The 24,581-nt window shown below is 39.6% G+C and overlaps 1 protein-coding gene across 1 annotated transcript in view; it reads right to left on the bottom strand.

The window, feature by feature from the left end:
• Positions 1 to 526: 526 nt before the first annotated feature.
• Positions 527 to 24,581, bottom strand: part of RANBP3L (RAN binding protein 3 like) — a 44,000-nt gene continuing 19,945 nt past the window's right edge. The window contains exons 4-14 of the mRNA XM_028524056.2: positions 23,783 to 23,860; positions 21,034 to 21,105; positions 20,019 to 20,146; positions 17,000 to 17,103; positions 16,266 to 16,350; positions 9,999 to 10,101; positions 9,523 to 9,653; positions 7,895 to 8,015; positions 5,937 to 6,079; positions 2,647 to 2,836; positions 527 to 807 (exon numbers count right to left, since the gene is read on the bottom strand). Of these exons, the coding sequence (XP_028379857.1) occupies positions 764 to 807; positions 2,647 to 2,836; positions 5,937 to 6,079; positions 7,895 to 8,015; positions 9,523 to 9,653; positions 9,999 to 10,101; positions 16,266 to 16,350; positions 17,000 to 17,103; positions 20,019 to 20,146; positions 21,034 to 21,105; positions 23,783 to 23,860 (1,199 nt within the window). The 3' untranslated portion in view covers positions 527 to 763. The remainder of the gene's footprint in view (positions 808 to 2,646; positions 2,837 to 5,936; positions 6,080 to 7,894; positions 8,016 to 9,522; positions 9,654 to 9,998; positions 10,102 to 16,265; positions 16,351 to 16,999; positions 17,104 to 20,018; positions 20,147 to 21,033; positions 21,106 to 23,782; positions 23,861 to 24,581) is intronic.

Here is a 24,581-nt window from a genome sequence, read left to right as displayed (position 1 = left end):
TATTAATTGTCATTAATTTACATAATGTATTTATTTAATTACATAAATAAAGCAAAGAACAAGTTAAAATATCTCAGTTTCTGTATACTTACTGTTTTGGTGCATAGGTAATGTATTTTGTTCATTCCTTCAACAACTGTTGGAGGGTGACCGTGAGGCAAGCACACACAAGGTGCCATGGATACAAGTCCAAGGGCAAATGCTATCTTTAAAGGAATACATGAACATATGATCTTATATATTAGGAAATCCAAAGGCTAAATGAAAGTACATGCTTCCCAGAAGACAGATATGATGTAATGAAATGTTATTATGCAGTTATAATGGTTTGCAAAGAAATGACTGCATTTTGTAAAAAAAAATGTTTTATGGCCACACAATATGACTGAAAAAAATAGATATCAAATCCAGCAACTTCTTATTTTAACTATTATATCCATCAATGTGGTGAATACAGCAAATTACTTATCAAGTCCTATTCTGCATTAACGTCTTCAAAACTGACAAATTTTGAACTTCCAAAGTCCATGTATTTCTTAAATTGTCATTTCTCCACAATGCACAATGGTCAAAATGTAAAACTTCAGAATTATCAGACTACATAGAGAAAAACTTTAATTGCAACAAATTATATTTCATGAACTTTTCTATCGAAACTTTTCAAGGAGTGAATAGGATCTTCTCATTTAGTTAGGATGGCCGAGTGTTTTCGGTTCGTGACCAATCTTGGCGGAGATGTCGCTGTGTCTACAGTTGGCCGCACTCACGAACAGGCAACCGACTGCCGGTGGGTCCACCTGGAAGGATCTGTGATACAGATTTAAACTATTTTATTATACAACATTGCATTCGCATTAATTTAATACTGAATTCAACTGAACAGGGATACTCACGAATATGTTTAATGGTGGGGAATTGAAATAGGTAGAATTCCTATTTTTGTGAGTAACATCTAGAAATGTTGCTAATTTCAAACATGACACTTTCAAATAAACCCTTCCTTAGATCATGGGCAACAAAGTTTTAAATATTAGACTTTTATGGCTTTCATAACATTTTAGCATGTGTAGGCAACACCTGTTGCGGAAGGCACTAAGTGAAAGAGGGAGAGAAGAAGGGAGGTCCTATGATTGATATTCGCTTTGCATTATTTCCATTGCTTCTCATCTTATCTGACAATAGTTGCGTATTAAAAAATACAGATTGCATAAAGAGCAAAAGAGCAACTGCAAAAAACAATTGCATTGTTTGTTGATGAGACTTTTGCCATTTAATCCTTTTTTTAAGATTTTACTTATTTATTTTTAGAGAGGGAAGGGAAGGGGGGAGAGGGAGAGAGAGAAAGAGAGAGAGAGAGAAACATCAATGTGCGGTTGCTAGGGGCCATGGCCTGCAACCTAGGCATGTGCCCTGACTGGGAATTGAACCTGCGATGCCTGGTTCGCATCCTGCGCTCAATCCACTGAGCTACACCAGCCAGGGCTAATCCTTCTTTCAAGTAAACATTTTTAGTGGATACCAACTCATTTTCTAATAGACCCCATTTTGTTGTCGACAATGTAAACTTTATAATGAAAGGTAACTGTATATATTTCATACATTTCGAAGAACAATACGCCATTTTTTCAGTGATAAGCAGTGATAAGGAAAATCATATTCACTTAGTTCTCTGATTCACCGAGTCAGGCACTTCATGATCCCAACCTGCACATTTGGCACATTTTTCTATTGGTTAACGTTTTAGTATTAGGCAAAGGAAGATGTTTCACTGAGTACTGCACATGATTTCTTTATAATTCTTAAATTATGTACGATAAAAGTAGCTTGAAGATTTAAGATGACCAAAAGTTGGAAAATTGCTTACTAACACCATCTTCGTAAGTACATCATTCAGTCCTTTGCAGAGCAAAAGTCAAGGCTAAATAAAACTAGTACTGAAAATATTTGGCTGGTTCTATTAGAATACCCACATCTATCTAACAAAGCTCATTGTTTCCTTGATAGTGTCTTTCTCCAAAAAATAATGCTGAGCTTTAATTCTAAATCCACTCATGAGGACAAACACCAAAACTGAAAAGTCTGTTTACTACTGGCTGCACTTCAACCTTGCTCAGTTCATGAATCCTGACACAATAAAAGGAATAATTTGTTTTGCACCAAAGAAAGTCTTTGAAAAATAAAGCAGTCAGATTCCAAAAAGGGAATAGAGAGGTTTTTTGATGTTTCAAGCCAGATTGTCCTAGTGGCTCCATTATAAGTATTTATAATTTATGGCCAATGATAAAAGAATGAGACCAAAGGAAAAGAAACATGAATCAATGGTTAGTTAGTTTCAGGGTAGCAATTAGTACTTTAAATTGTAAAATGGTCTTTTATACAATTTATATTATATTGATGATATGCAGATGATATGAGATGATATGCAGGCATCACGATGAGGCTGATTTTTGGTCAAACCGTAATGAAGGCCCAAACAGAAGACAGATTTTCAAACCCGCCCCTCAGACCCAAACACCAGGAGCTCTCACCTCCACTCTCTTTGAACAGGGCAGATCCGCTCTTTAAAAATCTACTTCATATGTTAGGGCTGTGCTTCAGACTTCTTTCTTAAACCGCTGACACACCCAAAGACACGTCTTCACCTACCTGATCTATTTGCAGCGGCCTGGAAGAATTCATCCTCATCCTCATCACAGCTATCGCCGTTCAATTGCTGGAGGGCCATGTCCGCCGGGCCTTCCGCTGGGGCTGCGTCCTCCTGCTTATCCGAGCTCCGGAGGGCGACCAGGCGGTGGTGGATCGCAGCGTACAGAGACCCTGTATCTTTGGCGTTGGCCTGCGAGGAGAAAATTAAGTTGTTAAGACTACGGATAACTTAACAATAGCCGCACCTGAAGGATTGTTTAAGCTTTCACTCTGAATAAGGAAGGAATTGCATGGGATAAATCTAAAAACTAAAAGGGTAACATGTCCATTTATCTTCAACAAAACTGAATCCCTAAAGTGGGTAATTTTGTAAGGCATCCCAATGCACGCACTTCAGACTGAGAAAATGCAGGTTTGGGATTTTAAATTTCTATTTGAGTTTCACTTGCTGAAGACCACCCCTCTTCCACTATTTTCGCCCTGTAGAAAACTCTAGAATCCAGGGGAGGGAGCGACTTCCCCTTCCTTTACCGCGGGCATCCGGGCTCGTCTGACTTGACACACAGCTCGCTGGTAAATTGTCCGACATAATGAACGCCTACCTCAGTGTTCTGGTTGTCGTCATCTAACTCAGTGTTCTTTAAGGTAACACAGAAATACTTATATTTTTGTATCTTTTCACAATTTCAAAGAAAATCTGGGGAATTTTTCCCCTTTGCTAATCCTCCAGAGAGTTACCAAACATTTTAAAACCGAAAACTGGGTTAAACCAACTATATGCCAACTGTTGAGAGAAGGATCTAAAAGTATATACTTTTTCATTTGCATGTTCTTAAGTTGCCTTAAGTACCTGTGGGTAAAAAACTTAAATATAAATGCAATAAAATATTTTTGTTTCTAAGCCTTGGCTGGCGTAGCTCAGTGGATTGAGCACAGGCTGCGAACCAAGTGTCGCAGGTTCGATTCCCAGTCAGGGCACATGCCTGGGTTGCAGGTCACAGCCCCCAGCAACCGCACATTGATGCTTCTCTCTCTCTCTTTCTCCCTCCCTTCCCTCTCTAAAAATAAATAAATAAAATCTTTTAAAAAATATTTTTGTTTCTCATATTGTATATATTTACAGAGTTGTTGAGTAAATATTTCTTGATTTGACTAATTTAATTTTGTATCATATGCAAAGGTGTAATTTTTCTTTAGCAAGCTAATTAATAACAAATATTGAAAGAATATTTCTAATTCAAATGTGAATACTATTCTGCTTCCTTAACTTTTTTACATTAAATTTTAGATATGCCTTTCACTTGTTAAAGTATTTATTTCCTTTTGACAAATTCACTCAGATGTTTTCATTTAAGAAATTCATGAGTGCGGGCTGGGAACTAAAGTGTCCCAGGTTCGATTCCCAGCCAGGGTACATTCCTGGGTTGCAGGCCATAGCCCCCAGCAACCACACACTGATGTTTCTCTCTCTCTCTCTCTCTCTCTCTCTCTCTCTCTCTCTCTCTCTCTCTCTCTCTCTTCCCCCTCCCTTCCCTCCCTAAAAATGGATGAATAAAATCTTTAAAAAAAAAAAGAAATTCAGAACAAGAAGTTAAAAATAAAATAATATATTTTTTAATAACAAATTTACAATTTTTTAAAAATTGTAATTCTGAAGAAGTATCATAAGAAAATACTGGTGAGAATGAAAATTGGTTCAGTTTTTGAGGAGAGAAATTTGTTGAGACAAGTCAAAAACTTTTCCCAAGAAAATTAACATATATCTACACAGAGAGTTTCTTACAGCCTTTTTAAAGAATTTATAATAATGAAATGTATTACATTATCTAAGTATTTAACAAAGTGGGATTAATGGAATAAATTAGAATGCATAATACAATAGAATTCTTTTCACCTGTTAAAAAATTTTTGAAGCATGAACTACTATTTAATGACACAAAAAGATTGATCTTCATTGATAAGTGAAAAAAGTTTACACATATGTATTTCACAACCAAGTATTAGCTATCTAATCTTCTCAACCAGTTTATAGAGTATATTATTATCTTCATTTGGCAGACAAGTAAATCAGGTTAAGGAAGAATAAATAACTTTCCTGAAGGTCACACAGTAATGTACAGTTTGGTAGTATGCATACTATATGTACATATATACACACACATATATGTTAATACACATATATATGTACATATATGTTCCAAAATGTTAATAGTGACCCTCTCTCAGAGTGGAATTTGGGGTAATGTTCATTTGCATTTAATTTGCTTCTTTCTGAAAAGTATCCTACAATGTAAAAAGGCAGTATGGGTCCCTATCACACAGCAGAATCTAATTGTGGTTAACAGTCTCTCCTTGGCCCCTGTCTCAGGCAGGCTGCTCGACCCATTCAAAGGCAGGTGATCCGGGCTGACAGGGTATCATCTCCCTGAATGATAAACAGGTTTTGGGCATCATCTTATTCTAACATCTTAGTACTCTACATCACTTGCACCTAAAAGTGCACTTACTGGTAATTAATAACATCTTTGGCTTTTCATCAGCGGTCACTTGTCAATGTTTTTGTTTTTTTATTTCCATTACTCTACGGAAGCCAATATCTTCGTATCATTACCTTCTGCCTGAGTCACTTGGGTACTCAGTTTTCTCCAGCCTTCCGGGTCTCAGCCCACAGGGGAGACCCAGCCTTTTTTCTGACCTGATTCCTGACAGCGCTCTTTCTTGTGCCTGGATATCTCGTGTTTAAGGTCAAGCCCTCCTGTGGCAGGGAACAGCCAGAGCTGTGCTCCCATCCTGTTACCTTGGAGACTGACTCATGTCTAGAATTGGAATTCGCTCTTGGATTGGTTAACTTGCTAGCCCTGTGATTTTCCATTTCTCACTATTCCTTTCCAGTGATCTCAAAGCCTTCTCAGTTCAGCATTCAGCATAAGCATCAGCCTGTGGATTCTGCTAGCTTCTTAGGAGCCTATCTTGACACCAGTCCCTTTAGTAACTTAGTAAAATTTTTGACATAACTCCAATTAGTAAAGAAAAATGTACAGGCTCGATGGCACATATCAATAAAAATGTCTCGGGAGAAGCACCAACTGATTACTATAGACTGTGGTATTAATTTCTAAATTCCATATAAAATTTAGGTCACATTAGAGTGCAAACAACAAAAATGAATGGCTGACGTTTTGCCAATGGCACAGATGATCATAATAAAATAAAAAAAACAAATTAGTAATTACAGAGATCTATAAAATAGTAGGGTGGGTAATCCTCTATTGTTAAAATGTATTACTTACCTGAATTAAAAACACTTTGATGCTATAGTCTTCTAAATCAGTAGCTGTGATTCGTAAATTCAGGTGGTTCGCTCTTTGAATCTCCATCTGAGCCCAGAGTTTGCTGTTGAGAATCAGCCTCAGGCTGCCTTGATTGCGCATAACTAAAATAGGAAGGTAAATTCATCAGGACACAGAACAACTCATTTCTCAGCCTTGCAGGGAAATGTCCCATTGTCGAAAGCAAAGTGAATCTTGTAGTCGTTTTTCAGATTGTATTTTCACTCTTAAACTGGACTCGATTATAACTTGTTTTTGGAACTGGGCTTTATTATGTTAAAGGATTTTTGTTGGTTTGTTTTGGTTAACATGCTGGAGTTATATTTTTAATTCTAACATTAAAAATAATTAAAAGTTTAGAACTCCTCTGAGGACCTAGTGCACTGAAGAATTCATCCAAGAATTGTTTAAAATATAGAAAATGGAAACAAAATCTTTAAGCACTCAGAAAATGGAGTTAGTTAAATGACAGTTCAGCCATTCAAGGTATTTATGAACCCACTGAAAATACTGAAATAATGATTGCTGCAGAAAGGTGATCATGGTACACTGTGTAAAAAGAAGTCAGGGTGCAAAGCAATATAAACGTCATGAAACACATTTTTCCATATATATATACATTTATATACATAGAGAACAAAGCCTAGAGGAATATGCTGTTAATAGAGGCGATCACAGGAAGATAGGCCTCTGAATGATTTTTTAAATTTTCGTTGATCCGCATTTTCTGTCATCTATAACGAATATGTATTTCCTGTATAATAAAAAAAGAAAAGTCTTGTGGGCTTTTTGGGCAGCTGGTGGGAGGAGAATTAAACCAGAGCATGAAAACAAGAAGCACCTGCTTCTTGTCATGCTCTGGTTGGATTCCTTAGAAACCTGTTTTTCAGTTACAGAACTGAAGACATTGTTTCTATTCTCTCAGCCTGAATTCTACTCCTTACCCCTTTCTCCAGCGGGATATCTGAAACTCAACAAGCACACACAGACCCAGATCCAGCTTCTCCCTGTGGCCTCCTCCACGGCTTTGGCTGCCGAACGTTGAGCGAACCTGCCCACCCTGTCTGCCCGGGCTCACTCTCACTCTGGGCCTCCGGACAAGGGCCAGTGTGTGTTCCCCGTGCCAGAACCCTCCCAGGCCTCTCAGTTTGACGGACTCTAGATTCCCACTGTCACTCTGTCTGCAGAGTTCCATAACCACACACCTTTCATTTGCCTGGAAACTGACCCTGCATCCGGCCCCACACACCATGTTTAGAAAGGCAAGAGTAAATTATAAGGCAAATGTTCTCTTTTAGAAAAACTATTTTCACTTTTTAAACACTTTGTATCCTATTCCTTTAACTAATAATAGATTAGTACTTAGGTATGGGGTTTGCTCTGTCACGGGTACTTTATATGCATTATCTCACTGAATTCTCACAATCACTCAGTTAAGTTATGGAACATTATCCCCATCTTAAAATGATACAGCTAGGGCAGAGAGAGGGTAAGTAACTTGTCCAAGGTCACCAGTTCACCAGATTGGGAACCAGAACTGGTACCCGTGAACTCTGGTATCAGAGCCTACTCTAAACAGGAAGCTCCTATAGTACACTGGAAACAATATTGTTTTTATTATTTTATTTTATTTTATTTTATTTTATTTTATTTTATTTTAATGGTTGTTCAAGTACAATTTTCCATCTTTTCCTCCCATCCCAGCCCACCCACCCAGCCCTCCCCACCTCCCTCCCATCTCCACCAGCCCCTAGTTTTTGTCCATGTGTCCTTTATACTTGTTCCTGTCGGAAACAATATTGTTTTCAACAGTCTGGTTTACTGACATATTTTACAATGCATCTCCAGAAAATGCTATGCATCCGTACTGGCAGTTGTACCCTGAGAAACAGCGCCCTGCAGAACAAACGATCCCTTACCTAGCCTGGACTGGGAGACTCCGCAGTGGCTGCCGGCGGTGTCGTTCAGCCGCAGGGCTCCCCGGCCCCTTTCCGTCCAGGACTCTGTCGCTTTGTTGAACACGAACAGCTTGCAGTTGATCTGAAGGACAATATTTTACAATGTCGGTAAGCATACAGAAAGTGTTTTTCAAATTCCTTCCTATACTTTTATTTGTGTGATCTCTCGACCAGAATAACCTTTGTTAATGATTTATACATCCGCTTTTACGTGTTATTTCACTTTTAAAACCATACAAGTTTGGAATAGTTCAAACCTCAAAAAGCAAGATGATGTAAAAAAGGAGGTGCCCCTCCCCAACCCTGGTTTCCCATCTGGGCTTTCTATCCCCTGCAACAGGTAACTGCTGTCGCTCATATTTCGTTTATCCTTCCAGAGATATTTATATGTGTGTGTATATATATATATATATATATATATATTCCCATTTTCTTTCTGTAAATGGTAGAATATCATAATACTTTCTGTATCTTGCTTTTTCACTTAACAATACAGAATGTGGCAAAAGTAGGTTTATAGTAACAAGCCCATGAAACAATTCATTCTTGTCTTACTTCTTAATTATTGTATCATTTTCCACATGAACAACTGTAAACTACTTTTGCCCCACCCTGTATATCTATCTATACACACCAACTTTTAAATTGAACAATGCTATTTGAGCTACGTGATTTATTCGAAAGTAAAGAAACCATGAAACTATTCGTATGCTTAAACTATCTTAAAGAATGTAGCATGAGAACTAAGATATGCTACCAGAATACCCTACTACAACTTAAAATGTCAGTGCTTTTCAAATACCACCGTGTGCATGAATCACCTGCAAGACTCGCTAGGCTCTCACCCCTAGCAATCGCTTTGGTGAGTCTAGGGCTGATTGGATGTGAGGCTATGCTCTGAGACACACTCGAGTAGCAGATGTCTTAGTAGATCATGGAGGATGAGAAGGGCAAAGGGGAGAGTTTGGTAGAAGAGCAGATGTAGAAAGGTGAAGGGAAATCGGTGCCTGGTTGAAAAAACTGGTTAAGTTGTAGTAGTCACTTTTCATGTACCTAGACTGATACCTAGACCACTCAACATTCAAATCCTGTGTAGGATACTGTGTGCTACATGTGTGAAATTCTTGATTGACAGGAAAATCAAAACTTACTTAAACACTTTCAAAGGGAAAACAAAATTCTTTTCCTGTCTTGAACTAAAATCAACTCATCTTATCAGCACTTGAAAACCTTTAGTGTACATTGCATTTTTAAATCACATGATAATAGCAATGACTGTACAAGCCAGTGGAGAAGCATGAAACAGGTTGAAGTTGTGTGAAGAAAGGGTTCTGAGCTGTCTTCTTCCTAAGGGACTGATGGCAATGGTCGTAAACCCAATGGCCCATTTTCCTGCAAATTACATGTACAAAATGGGAGACTACAACAAAATACTGGTTTGATTTTTGGAAGTGTTTAAAATTTTTATCTAAGCAGCTTAGTTTTCTTGAAAACTATATCTCTGCCTTTTTAAAAGCTGTCCCTGTGGATGGTAACTTCATTCCCCGTATGTAAGTGCAACCACAAAGAGCAAGGCAGGATACACAGACCTTCAACACATTATGTTCTGCTTCCTCCCCTGTTATGACATCAATTTTCTTCAGCAAACACGTTGGTGATGACTCAGAAGACAGAGCAGCAGCTGATTCAATTAGGGATCTATTTTTAATAGAGTCTGTTCCTAAAAGAAAATGGGGAAAAAAGAACACATAAAAGGCCCCATTTTCTTGACACATTCTTGGTTGCCCCTATTAAATACTTGTCTCTTCCACTTTTTATAACAATGAGTGTTTCCAAAAAACCAAACTTCTTGAGTTTAGGTAAATCTCTTTAATGGTTCCCCATATCATTAAGTCAACAATTTTTAAAAGCTTCTATATCACGTAACCATATTTATACACTAATCCAACACATTTTAAAATACCGAACTATTGTTTTAGTATTTTGCTGATGTTAAATAAGTGATGCGGAAAAATGGGAAATAAACTAATTGAACCCAATGTTTTACAAATGAAACAATTCTTACTTGAGTTTGGAGAGTTGACAGGAAATTTTAGAGTGGATCTGAATAGTTTTTCCTTGGCATAAGAATCATTTTCAAGTTGAGGCTGGGTGAGCTTTTGAGTACCCTAGGTGGGGAGGGGGGAAGATGTATTACTTAATTTTACCCTCATTTATTCATTGTAAGTCAAAAGATACTTTTGTTCTTCTGTTTTTTGTTTTTTTTTTAAAATAATTTTCTTGCTTTTTATTTTTTAATTATTTATCTATTTTTAGAGAGGCAAGGGAGGGAGATAGAGAGAGAGAGAGAGAGAAACATCAATGTGCGGTTGCTGGGGGTCATGGCCTGCAACCCAGGCATGTACCCAGGCTGGGAATTGAACCTGCGACACTTTGGTTCACAGCCCGAGCTTAATCCACTGAGCTACGCCAGCCAGGGCTGTTCTTCTGTTTTAACAGAGGGGTGAACCAACCCCACTGCTATGTATTTATCTGGGCTCCCCACTGCTGAACAGGGACCCCCATCCCCTCACCCTTAGAGAACCTTGATACTGATCTTCAGGAAGCATAATCCAGCTACCACCAGCCTCCTTCAGCTGGGATCCAGTTCTGGCGACAATGCCAGGCATGTTAGAGGCCCAAAAGGCGGTGACAGCTGTTCCGTGTCACCACCAGGCTAACCTGATACCTATAAGGAAGTGCAACTATTATCTATTTCAAGGTATTTCAGTATTCCCAGCAATTCACTGCTTCTTTCCATTCCCAGCAATCTGCTGCTTGCATTAAATAAACAATAACAGTAAAATCATCCAGAGAACCCACTGAGCTGTCTCACAGGTCATCTTCAAAGAAAGACTCCTAATTTCCCCCCAAGACAGTTTTTGCCAACCATCACTTTTAAGGCTGCACGCATGGGTCTGTGCCCATGCATTGTAAGCAAGGCCCGTGTGAAAAAGACAGGGTAATTGCTCTGCCATTTATGACACTATATGATCCCCAACAGAACAGGGGAAATAGGAATGACACTTAAGTGTATATCTTTTCCCTTATAAATGCAAGATTCTTTCCCATTATTTAACTGGACATCAAGATATTCTATTAAAACTGGTAGAGAAAATAGAAACTAAGGCACAGAAAGCTTAATGATTAGCTCTAAAAGCTTGTGGTCAGCTAGCTAACAAGTCAGGAGGATATCCTGGCTCCCAAATCACAAGGTCACGGGAATGCAGGATTAACTAGCAAACAAATACAAGTGATCTCCGTTCCTCAACTTAAAGACAGAGGAAGCTCAGGTTCTTTTGTGAGCCAAATGTGAAGTGCCCACAGGAAAGTGCACACGTGCCTCCTCAGGGTAAACCTATGATCTGACCTGTTCCTTCACACAGGTCTTGCTCTGTCTCTCTACTAGACTGTGAGTACCTGTAACCCACTGAGTCTCCTTTAGGTTTGCATCACCCCTTGCCCATGTGGTTTTCAAGCCCGCATATATGCTAGAACTGCCTGGCACCTGGCCTCACCCGCCGAGATTCTAATCCGATTGGTTTGGGGAGATGCCCGGACATAGGAACACTTTAAAGGCTCACCAGATGTCTCATGTGCAGCCACACTTGACGCTAACACCAATGCTTTGTATATCATAAGAACACAATGCATTTGTTAAATTGAGTTGAATGTTAAGGTTGATCCTGTAAGGTTTGGAGTTATTTTATTTTTTTTCTGTGAGGCCGTGACTAATCTAATGCCAAATTTAGGGATAAATGTCATGGACTGACTGTGCCTAAAGCTATTGCCTGGAACTTCACTCCGGAACTTCACTTCCTGGTCCATTCTGGTTCAGGTGCAAAGGTGTGGGTCAGTGACTCTAGGATTGCCCGTGTTGGCCTGCATTCTAGTGACAGAAGTGTGCCTCTAAACTAAAGAGCTATGGTGCTCTTCTTGGAATTGGGGTTCAGCCTGGGGTAGGTGTGGAATAAAGTACATCTTAAAAGTGACTGATTTGTGGAAGCCCTGAAAATCCTGGAATAAACTGGCCTCATGAGTTGGTCTTTTTGTTACTCTGAACCATTTCCTGGTTTTTAAATCTCCACAGCTTCTTTGAGGTCCTTCATGTAACTAATAGACATAAAGCAAGATAGACACTTTGGCCTATCTTCACCAAAACTCTGGTCTGGGTAAAAGTAGGAAAGGGCATGAAGATGCGATGGACCAGATTAAAGCACAGGCATGTTCGTGCCATAGTTTTCACTTTGCTGTGTAAATCCTAGCTTAGATGATTGTTGGGAATCGCCCTGCCTGGTTTCAGAAGCTTTAACACTCCATGGCTAAGGCTGAGTAAGAGACCTTGGGACCATAAGCCACTAAGGAGACAAAGCTTATCTCCCTGGCAGGACACCGCCTCTGCCCCCTTTTCCTTCACCCTGCTTGGCCCCGGGATGATGACTGGTTAGCCAATGATGGGTAGGATTCCTCAAGGGAGGGATGACCTAAGACTGGCAAGGTCACAAAGGACCCCTCGGGGAAGGACTTGGGGGCTATAGAAAAAGGGGGTGATGGACCCTTGCCCCTCAGCTTTGACATAGCCTGAGTCCTCATTCTGTCTGCAAGAAGTCTCCTAATCTCTTGGCTGCCTTACTTCCCCTGCCTGACTTAAACCTGAAACAATGCTGGAGGTGGGTGTCACCCTGTGCTGGAAAGGGCAGGTTCCCTGGGGCAATCAGGCCTAAGCAGGAATGCATAAATCCTGTGAAACCTGCTTTGCTAATACCCTCAATTAAATCATCACCATTATCATTAAAGTTAAATCATTATCATTACCATTAAATGATAAAGGTTCAAGCATAGAGTGAGTTTCCTCAAAGTTTTATGGCCCTTTAGCTATCTGAGCCTGACTCAGAATAAGCCCTCATAGTTCTTTGTATGTTATCTGTCATTTGATCCTTACTGCCTGACAGTGATTGATGAGCTTTACCTGTATTCCTGTGCAAATTAAACCCAATAAAAGCCCTTTGAGGAACAGGCTCCTGGCCTTTCTCCTTTGAGAGACTGGCCACCTTTCCTCCCCAAGCAGATCACATCTTGGTAGACTTATTCTCACCCATGGCAGCCAGGTGGGGGCCCTGTGGGTGGAGCTCCCCCACAGATGATGCTGTCTTAGAGACATGCCTGAGGGAGGGCAGAGCAGCAGCTGCCTTGGGCAGGAGGATGCTCGGTACTGAATGAGGTGGCAGTGCAATAGTTCAGGGGTCCCCACTTGGCAAGTATGTTCCCCTAGGCCAGTGAGTTTTCCTCTAAAAGATAGTGCCCAAAAGTTATAGTAACACTTTTCAGTGTAAGAGCTAGAAGGGGAGAGTGGTGGTTAATGAGAAAAATAAATGGCAAAGATTTTAAATGCAGCTTGTTACAAAAAAGGCTATTGAAAAACTAATTAAAGTATCACCACTATCAGTTGGGCTTATCTAACTATTGCAGTTAATTCTGGGATTTCCTTGGGCACCTTTGGTTTAATACTAGTCAAGAACTATAGACTTCAGGCCAAGATGGAGACATAGGTAGACACACTGTGCCTCCTCGCACAACTAAAATAAGGACAACACAAATTTAGAAACTAACAACAACCAGTACTGACAGAAAATTGAACTGTATGGAAGTCCGACAACCTAGGAGTTAAAGTAGACACACTCATCCAACCGGTAGGAGGAGTGGAATTGGGCGGAGAGAGCTTGGGGCAAGGTGGCGGCTGGCGGACCCAGTGAGGCAGCGGATTGTGGAAGGGCATGGTGCACAAGGCGGCTGGCAGACCAGGTGGTCTCACATTCACGAGCAGATAAACCAGGCGAAACTGGAGAGAGAGACAGACCGCACAACCCAGGGCTCCAGTGTGGGGAAATAAAGCCTCAAAACACCAATTGAAAACACCTGTGGGGGCTGAGGTGTTGGGAGCGACTCCCAGCCCCATGGGAGAGTTTGTTGGAGAGACCCACGGGGCCTTAGAATGTACACAAGCCCACCCACATGGCAATCAGCACCAGAAAGGCCCAATTTGCTTGTGGGAAGTGGGGGGAGTGACTAGAATCCAGCAGAGAGTGGAGCAAACACCATTGTTCCCTCTCGGACCCCTACCCCACATACAGCGTCACAGCCTGGCGACTGGGTTGCCCCGCCCTGGTGAACACCTAAGGCTCTGCCCCTCACTACGTAACAGGTGTGTCAAGACAAGCCCAAATGAAAGAACAGATCAAAGCTCCAGAAAAAATACAACTAACCAATGAAGAGATAGCCAGCCTATCAGATGCACAGTTCAAAACACTGGTAACCAGGATGCTCACAAAATTAGTTGAATATGGTCGCAAATTAGATGTAAAAATGAAGGCTACACTAAGTGAAATAAGGGAAAATGCACAGGGAACCAATAGTGATGGGAAGGAAACTAGAACTCAAATCAACGGTGTGGACCAGAAGGAAGAAAGAAACATCCAATCAGAAAAGAATGAAGAAACAAGAATTTTTTTAAAAAAATGAGGAGAGGCTTAGGAACCTCCAGGACATCTTTAAACGTTCCAACATCCAAATTATAGGGGTACCAGAAGGAGAAGAGGAAAAGCAACAAGTGGAAAAGTTACTTGAACAAATAATGAAGGAGAACTTTCCCATTCTGGCAAAGGAAATAGACTTCCAAGAAGTCCAGGAAGCTCAGAGAGTCCCAAAGAAGTTGGACCCAAGGAAGAACACAACAAGGCACATCATAATCACATTAACTGAGATTAAAGATAAGGAGAGAATCTTAGAAGCAGCAAGAGAAAAGGAGACAGTTACCTACAAAGGAATGCTCATAAGACTGTCAGCTGATTTCTCAAAAGAGACCTTACAGGCAAGAAGGGGCTGGAAAGAAGTATTCAAAGTCATGAAACACAAGGACCTATATCCCAGATTGCTCTATCCAGCAAAACTATCATTTAGAATGGAAGGGCAGATAAAGTGTTTCTCAGATAAGGTCAAGTTAAAGGAGTTCATCATCACCAAGCCCTTATTATGTGAAATTTTAAAGGACTTATCTAAGAAAAAGAAGATAAAACACATGTACAGTAAAATGACAGCAAACTCACAGTTATTAACAACCACACCTAAAACAAAAACAAAAGCAAACTAAGCAAACAACTAGAACAGGAACAGAATCACAGAAATGGAGATCACATGGAGGGTTAGCAACAGGGGAGTGGGAGGCAGAGAGAGGGGGAAAAGGTACAGAGAATAAGTAGCATAGATGGTAGGTAGAAAATAGATGGAGGCAGATAAGAATAGTATGGGAAATGTAGAAGCTAAAGAAGTTAAAGTGTCATAAGTATGACACTTGGACATGAACTAAAGGGAGGAATGTGGGTGGGAGGGGGTGTGCAGGGTGGAGGGGAGTGAAGGGGGGGAATGGGACAAATATAATAGCATAATCAATAAAATATATTTTTTAAAAAGAACTATAATATATCTCATCAGTCATAATGTTACAATTATACAATTTTCTTCCGCTGTGGATCCCTACCATTCTGACAGGGGACTGAACAGTTGGAAAATTTTAGTTTAAGTAATAGCTAATAAGCTTAGTAATCAATGCATGTAAAAGTTTGATCAATGCATGAATAAATCAATACATGAACAAAAAGTTTTTGTTCCAGAAACTGAAGGTATGACCCACCCTGACTCCAGGAGACCATAAGCAGTTCCACCTTTGCTCCTCAGGAGGACTGCAAACAGTTCAAGATGCTATCTGAGCCGTTGTCCTCCAGGGTGGGATGACCACCACCTGGGGCACAGCTAAAGACCACCTTGTGAGGCACAGCTGAAGACCACCACCCAGGCGAGAATGCTGAAGTTTGTTGTTTTGGTTTTTTTTAAATCCAATTAACTTTCCCCTGAATTCCAAACCCTTTACCTACACTTGGTTCTCCTTGTAAAAAGGGCCATTTTAAAATGGAATTGAAGATGGTCTGTTAGGGTATGAACCCTCCATCTTCTCAGATGGCTGGCCATCTGAATAAAACGCCCATAAAGATTCAATCGCTGTCATTGCTTACTGGGTTTGGTAGCGACAGGCAGCCCCAACTCAGGTGTCTTTTCCGGTTTCAATTCTAACAACTAAAACCAGCTTCCCCAGAGAATCTTTCCAGGTAAAGGAAATGTGCCTTTGAACTCAGGAGTCGAAGAGCATGCTCCAGTTGAACATCGTTTTAGTTCATTTGTCTTCAGAAATATGAAGCGACAGCTCTCTACATAATAATGGAAACATCTGCCAAAATCTTACCAAAACTCTTTCTACCATGTTTTCTCCAAAAACGAAATCGGAACTGCAGCTTTTAAAAGAACTCTTATCTTCATTGGGTTGACATCTGAAAAAAAGAAATAAGCATTTGCTGTTTTATTTATTTTGTGTGTGTGTTTAACTATTTTTTGTTGTAACTATTACTTTTTTCCCTTTCATCAATGATTTATTGTTTTTACATTTTTGTTTTTAGTTTTTTTAAGATTTTATTTATTTAGTTTTAGAGAGAGAGGAAGGGAGAGAGAAAGAGGGAGAGAAACGCCACTGTGTGGTCGCCTAATTCGAGTGCTAGTTCTAATCTTCTCTCAGGTCAAATATGCCTTCGTCATTGCTGATACTAGTCAATGCTAACTTCTACTTTGCATATTTAGACTGTGTTCTTTACTGTCTATCTAACCTCTGTCAATAAATAAGGCTAAAAAATAATTTCAAAGAGAGAAAAAATGCCAGAGAAAGAGGAGGAAAGACTCATCTACTTGCCAGATAATTAATGCCTAATAAAACTTTAGCTGTATCTATTTGAAACATCCTCTCCCAAGTCAACGAGAAAATGGAGACATCCAATGTTAATACGATGACATTGAAATATTGGAGACATTTTGAAGAGCATTTTAAACTCGTGTTCTTTATAAAATCTCCTTTCACACAGAAATATCGGCAATCTACCTGTACAGCGTGATGATAGAAGAAAGTGAGAATGAAAGAACAGCACTTGCCCTACTGATGGAGCGCCCCAAACACTCTGGTTAGCAGACAGCTGGACTGAGACTCTGGCACGTGGCAAATTTTTGCTTAGCAAACAGGAGTTCCTCTCAGAAATCTGAAAGAAAAGAACCCATCAAAAAGTTCGCTTAAACTGCTTACTATGGAGACATCACACAAGGAAACAATAGTTAAATATATTGAAATTTTGAAGTACTGCCCTAAATGTTATATGTGTATTTTCATCATTTTCTCCTCACAACAAGATTATATATAGACTTTGTACATCTATTATTGTCCACATTTTACAGATGGGTAAACTAACCTACCAAGTGTAAACAAGTTGGCTAAGCCTGGACAACCAGGAATGCAGATGCCATTTGAGCCTGAGTCTGTCTGACACCAGAGACCAAACACCTTGTCATGCTATTTCGGAAATCCCATTCCTCTTGTTCCCTTTACCCTTTTAGTCAAATGGAGTTAATTCTCATTTCTGGATTAGTGAGTCTATCTTTTAGGTCTACTGATTCCTGGAAACACCCTAAAAGCTTCACCAGCACCACCATCCAATGCGAGAGGAAACTCAGTCTCTTTTGCTAGAAACTCTGGGCTGGGAACTTAATCACTCACTCTGATGCGTATATTCGTATATTCGCACATCACCTGCCTCACCGTGTGAACGAAGGAATGAGCACCTTTCGGACTGGAAGGAACCCTGCAAACAATCTCATTTAGTGTCTCCAGTGTTTTGTGGGGACCTCCCTTCCCCTACCAGAGACTGGCAAAGATACTGTCGGGACTTCATGGCTTTAAAGGTAGATGGGGTGGGTTTTCACTTTGATCTTACATCAGCCATTACAAGTAATTCCAAGTGTTTCCCCCCGTTATAACAGAATCTGAGAAATATGTATCAGGAGAACATGTGTCATTAGTTAGCAAAGGTCAAAGTTCATGCTCACGACTCCATCACTCAGCGGATTTCTTTCTCCACCAAACTCATAGATTTTACTCTTAGTTGCTTAAAACAGTTTTAATTAGGCATATATTGCTTAAATTATACACAATAAGTGACCACTGATCAGAAATAGGATGTATAAAACTGTCCTTGATTTTGATATATGAGTTATAATAAGGAACATCAAATAATTGTTCTATGAAATTCACCTAGAGATAATTTTCACTAGATCTATAAATCACATTAATTTGGTCAGAATTCTTACATAGCATTTAACTTTTCTTTAGATCTTCATAGGTCATCATTAAATAGAAAATTCAATGATGGGCATATCCAATTAGGCTTTTCACTAATTAAGAATAAGTTCTATTCATAACCTTAAGTTATTCAAGGATAAATACTTACAAACAGTAGCCTAAAAATTTCTCCTATGCTTAATCATTTAAGAAGAAAATTCAAGCAATATATTAAATTTTAATATTTAAATAAGCAATGAAGATTTCAAAAAACTCATGCCAAAGAAGTAATATTGATCTACTTTTGATATCATAACATGTAATAAAGATTTTAATATATAATTTATAGTAATGCTGTTGTAAAACCAAATGCAACCTAACATTTTAGAAATCAGTCAACACATCATATGTTTTCTTATAAAGTTAAAAAATTAAACAACATACATCACTACTTAAATAAATAAGTAATCTGGTGATGATTATTAGAAATGAAAACTTTTAATAATATACTGATTAAAACTTAAAATGTTTTACTTAAAAATCACATCATAAACCATGCATAAATGATAAAATGATTTTTCAAATTCACAGTGGGTCTCGTGAAATCATATCTTAACCCCCAAAAGATACAAAAATATAAAAATGTTAGCAAATGCTGACCAAGTTCAACTTCCTTAATTCAGCAGTAGAAAGAGAAGGTTGGGTGCTTTTTTTCCAAGAATGCAAACATAGTAGTAGCAGAGGTAGGATTACTACCAATCTGATTTTTTGTCATTGAATTGATGAAATCACTGGTATTCTTTTTCAACATATTTTATCTATTTTTTGAGAGTGAAGAGAGGAAGAGGAGGAGAAAGAGGGAGAGAAACATCAATGTGTGGTTGCCTTTCATGCATCCCCTACTGGGAACCTGGACCACAATCCAGGCATGTGCCCTGCCTGGGAATCAAACCAGCAACCAGCAGGCTGGTGCTCAATCCACTGAACTACATCAGCCAGGGCTTAATCACTGGTATTCTTAACACTCCATGTGTTGTCCTTGTGATCAGTATGGAAAAACAAAACAAGACTAGGTGACTACCCCTCAGTAGTATAGCTGTAGATAAACCACTGTTGGAATGAGCTCTCAGATTCCGATGAACCGATCTGGTGTCTCATTCCTCCGAAGTGCCTGCCTCTGGAGGACACAGCTAGAGTTATAGCAACAGAATACCCCAAGCCCATGTCTGCACGGCCTGAGCAAAGGAATATCTCCTTAGAAAGGCCCACGAAGTGTGGTTCAGCCCCGCACAACGGTTGGAAGAGAGAATTCTTCTCTTCCTCTAGTGGCTTCCCAAGCCCTCCCAATCACACTGTTTAAGTAGTGCCCTGCTCCTGCTGCCCATGAAGATGGGTCTGGAGCGGATGGATCCCTGGTGTGACCTAAACCAGCAAAGCCGTGGGGGGTGCAGAAAATCCTTGCCCTAGTTTGGACTTCTGAATCCCAATGCCTGCCACCTCCTTACTCCCCCTGCTCACACATGGGATCAGTGCACTGGGACAAGACCACAAGGGTTCCCACCTTCTAGGACTCAGTTTTGCAGCTTCGGGGAGACCACAAGACTTGTTGCTGGGAGCAACCCTCCAACTTAAGAGGGCATGCTGGATGAGGTTACTGAGGGTTCTTTGCTATCTAGTCCAGGTGTCCCCCCACTCGGCTGCTGGCTGTGCAGCAGCGCTGAGCTCCGGCAGCCCCTACTTCTGGCTGTGGAGCCGACAAGCACCTACCAAAACAAGGATGTGGGATTGAGGTCAGTCCTCCAAAAGGAAGGTTGGGTTTTTTGTTGTTGTTTGTTTTTTTACCTTATGTTTTGTTTTTTCTGTAGTCTTGCAGTGTTCCGATGCACTGTGTTTTACTTTGTCACACCTTTGAGTTCGAGGTGGCTGCAAAATAGCAGGCCTTAGCACACGTTCAGGATGTTTCACGGGCCCTTAACAGAGCAGAATGAAAGGGTCAACATGTCTTTAGTGAAATACCCCTTCCTCCATATTTTTGACTAATATAATGATTATTTTCCAAAGTCAGCATTAAATGAGGAGTTCATGTTAATTAATCAAAGTTAAAATAGCCAGTGAATTGCCTCCCACCTACTTCCAGCCCAGATTTTACCCAATAGCTAGTTATTTCTGGCCACGGTGATAGGGGACTTAAGAGTTGGAAAATTTTAGTTTAAGTGATAGCTAATAAGCTTAGTAATCAATGCATGTAAGAGCTTTTGTTCCAGGAACTGAAGGTATGACCCTCCCTGACTCCAGGAGACCATAAGCAGTTCCACCTTTGCTCCTCAGGGGGATTGCAAACAGTTCAAGGTGCTATCTGAGCCGTTGTCCTCCAGGGTGGGATGACCACCACCTGGGGCACAGCTAAAGCCCACCTTGTGGGGCACAGCTGAAGGCCACCACCCAGGGCGAGAATGCTGGTGTTGTTGTTTTTAAACCAATTAACCCCTCCCTGAATTTCAAAACCCCTCACCACACCTTCTTTATCCCCTGCCATAAAAGCCTTGGCCTGGAACGAAAAGGGAAGATTGTCTGTTAGGGCATGAACCCGCCATCTTCTCAGATCAGCGACCATCTGAATAAAGCTCCCGTAAAGATTCAATCGCTGTCATTGCTTATTGGGTTTGGTAGCGACAGGCAGCCTGAACTCAGGTGTCTTTTCCGGTTTCATTGGGACTTGGCTTGTCAAATGTATTCTTTCTTGTTTTGTCACTCAGCCCGACCTCCATACCCCCAACACACACCTACTCGTACACAGATTAAAATACAGATGGGGAAGTGTAATGCCTGAGAGTTTTGTAATAGAGAAACTGCATACCTTGTTCTGCACTGTTCATGTCAACATTCCTTTGCACAAGAGTCGGTGTCATAAAGACCTTGTTTTTCTTCACTGTAAGAAAAAATATTTGGAAACATTCAAATCTGTGAGAGTGGGTCACTTTCTGCACGGTATGGGTTTTAACAGTCCTGTACTGAACTCACCAGTAGAGGTCACTGTTGGCACTAATAGAGTAGCAGGCAGTGCAGGGGAGACCGCTCGTTCCGCTAAAAATGCATGATGGCAAGATGAGGTTTGCTACATTGTTCTGTTTACTCTCATAAATCTAAGTGGAAATTAGGTCATGAACAGAATAGGCCACCTTTAGAATCATGAAAGCGAGTACTGAGATAAATTCTACAGATTGTCAAATCCAAATTGATAACAAAATCTCTGTGTGCATCAATATGTATTTCTTGCAAAATTTTCAAAAAACTGTTAGGAAGTTCTCTCCCCTCCCCATTCTAATACCTGAAGACAGAAGTAAACCCATTATGTTCTGTGAAGTGTGTGTGTTATGGGGGGGTAAGACCGTGGTGGCTACAAGTCCAGAATTATTATGCATTTCAAGAAGCTCCCCTCTTGGTTGCAGATGGCAAAAGGGGCGACCTTTGAGCATTTGAGTAATGGAGATGAAAAAGAAAATTGCTTCATTAAAGTATTACAATTTATTACAAATTTGGGGGGTAGAATTGCTTCTCTAATTCAAAATTCAATGAAATGGTATTTATAATCTTTATTATTGAAAAGCAACAATGAACGGACCATATAAAATTATAAAATTTTTCTGTTTCAACATCATCAATATTCTGCACTACATACAAAGGCTTACTGATATGAATGTTTCTTTATTCATTCTTTCCTTTTTTGTGTGTCTGATTTTTTTTTGTCTGATTAAAAGAAAAAGAATTAAAACAGTTATCTAGATAACTTAAAGCCATCCCTTTTGCTTTGTGCACAAATACAATAAACAAATCCTTTAGAGTCAGGATTAGAATAAGGGTCCTAGTGTCTGTAACGTTTCAGTACGGCCGAGGGGGGTCTACTGAACCAGAAACACCTCTCTTCTGGATCTGAAAGGTGTCTGACCTACTATTATTGCTCAGTCATGTTTGGAATGATTAATAAGAATATGGATTCATTCATTTGGATTTTTGGTGGTTGCCAGGTACATGAGGATCAGTTAAAAGGAAGGGAAGGGTCTACATGTTTTATTTCTAGTGGCAAGCTTTAACTTGAAAAGGGCAGTTGGTTGTTCAGTAGAAATAAAAACACACAGGATATAAATCATAATTTTAGTGTACAAAATGTTCCAGCCATTTCAAGTATTTTATAATGATAAAATTGTTTTACTTAGCAAAGCATTAGAAATTTCAAATAAAAAAAAGAAGGAATCTTTTAATTAGTGAAAAGTACAAAAGGAATCATATTCTAAACTTTAAGATACAAGCCTAAAGCATAAACTTTAGAATAAGAAGCTAATGCATAGTTGTATGTTTTTAATACTACTCTTATATTATAAACCATATACATGGACAACAATAGCAAGAAGAAAGCAAGTTATTTTATAAGGCTGCCTTATACAATATATTCCTATCATAAACATGAAATCCTAAAAATACCATCAAATTCAAACTTTCTACCAAAAATGAACATATGCTGCCTGGGTTTGTGGTATTGTTAAGTATTCTTCCATACATACTTTGCTAAGATCTCTATTTTATTTGCCACGAAAATGTCAGCATTTTATAGTTGCTGAGAGAGATCGTCATTAACAAGAATGGATTTTGAAAAGTCAGAGTGTCAGGCCTGATTGAGCTTCTAGCAGCCCTTTACTACCTGGCCCAGAATGGGGGCAGGTTGGGGGGGAGATTGGGAGGCCGGTGAAGGGTGACACCTCATTCACCTCTGGGACAAAGGTTGGCACTAAAGGCGGATTGCAAACTGCTTGCAGTGACAGGAAGGAAGTGGGTTTTTGTGTTCCTTTTGACTTGGATTTTTGCTGTTTCAGAAAATTTTCTACATCCCTGATTTAGAAAAATGTATTTTTATTACTAAAAATAAAGTGTGCCTCTGGTAGGGGTTATAAATGAATGTCCATCTGATTCAGTAAATATTTGAGTGCTCACTGTGTTTGAGACACCCGATCGGGCATGAAGATGACCTCAAGGAACTTACAGCGCAGGAGACGGGCCCCTGCACGAGCAGCTGCAGTTAGTACCAGGCGGAGGGCAATGCCATCAATCTCGAGAGGAATCACCGGGAGTGCTTTCGGTGCAGGAGACAGGCAAACTAAGCCACTGATTTACTCGGGATGCAGGACTCTCTCTGGTGAAGTTCTTAGAATAAATGTCTTTTTAAAAGACAGGCATCTCTTTATTTAAGTAGATATTTACTTAGGAGAAAATAGCCACTTTCGGTACAAAGCCAATACATTGTTAATGCAGAAACTTTGGAAACAGCAAAATACAAATAGAGGGAAAACAAAACCCAATCACGTGTAATCCCATTACCTAAAATTACCATTGCTAATGGGCTGGCTTCTGTCCTTTTAGACTTTTTCCACGTTGATCAGTGGCGTGTACTTAGTGTACAATCCGTTTTACAGTCTGCAGTTTTCATATGACCACATACTATAAACACTACATACTGGGTAGACTTTTAAAAACTATCCATTCGACAAGTTTCTTAGAAATTTCACACTCAGTAAACGTAACAGTGAACACTCAACAGCCAACACTATACGTACCTCCTTGAGAATGAGAATCTGCAGTGTGCAAAGAAAAAGATGAAGACCGTATGCGCTTTCTTGAAAAACCATTACATTCTGCAGGAAAGTCAGTGTGAAGGGTAAAATGGTTTGCAATAACAAATTATCCTCAACCGATGATACGGTGGGCTAGAATTTCCTTCTATCTCTACAAATTATCATGTGATAACCTGTTAACTCCTGAAGCAGAATTTTAAATATCAGGGTGAATAGCTTGATTATTAATGGACAGTCATATCATCCTAGCATGAAACCATCAGAAACCAGTAGTTTCAGCAAGAAATTGCATATGAATTCCGAGACTGTCTGGAGAATGGTTTCAGTACGTTGACACTCAGGCAGCAGAGAATCATGGGATTTTCAAGTTGTTCACATCATTGTTCTCAGGGACCCTCATGTCATCTTTCAAAGCAAAAGCCAGCCTACCTTCATGTTTGCTTGTCTGTTTGTTTGTTTGTTTGTTTGTAATTTTACTTTAATTTGGAAAAAACTTCAAATTTATACAAAAGCTGGACAAGTAGTGCAAAACATTCTCGTATACCCTTTAATCAGATTCATCAATTACTAACATTTTTCCTTATTTGATTTCATTCTCTACCTATATACACACATATATTTTCTGAATCACTTCATATTAAGCTCTGTGTATTATGCCCCTTACACCTAAATATTACAAAGTGTATTTCCTAGGAATAAAGACAACTGTTATATTACTCCAGCATGCTGATCAACTCTAAGAAATTTAACACAACATTCAACACTGTTATCTAGCCCACCA

This window comes from Phyllostomus discolor, chromosome 3 (genome assembly GCF_004126475.2).
Source record: "Phyllostomus discolor isolate MPI-MPIP mPhyDis1 chromosome 3, mPhyDis1.pri.v3, whole genome shotgun sequence".
Taxonomy (NCBI): Eukaryota; Metazoa; Chordata; class Mammalia; order Chiroptera; family Phyllostomidae; genus Phyllostomus; species Phyllostomus discolor.
The sequence above is the reverse complement of the archived record's forward strand: the minus strand, read 5'-3'. Positions and strand labels throughout refer to the sequence as shown.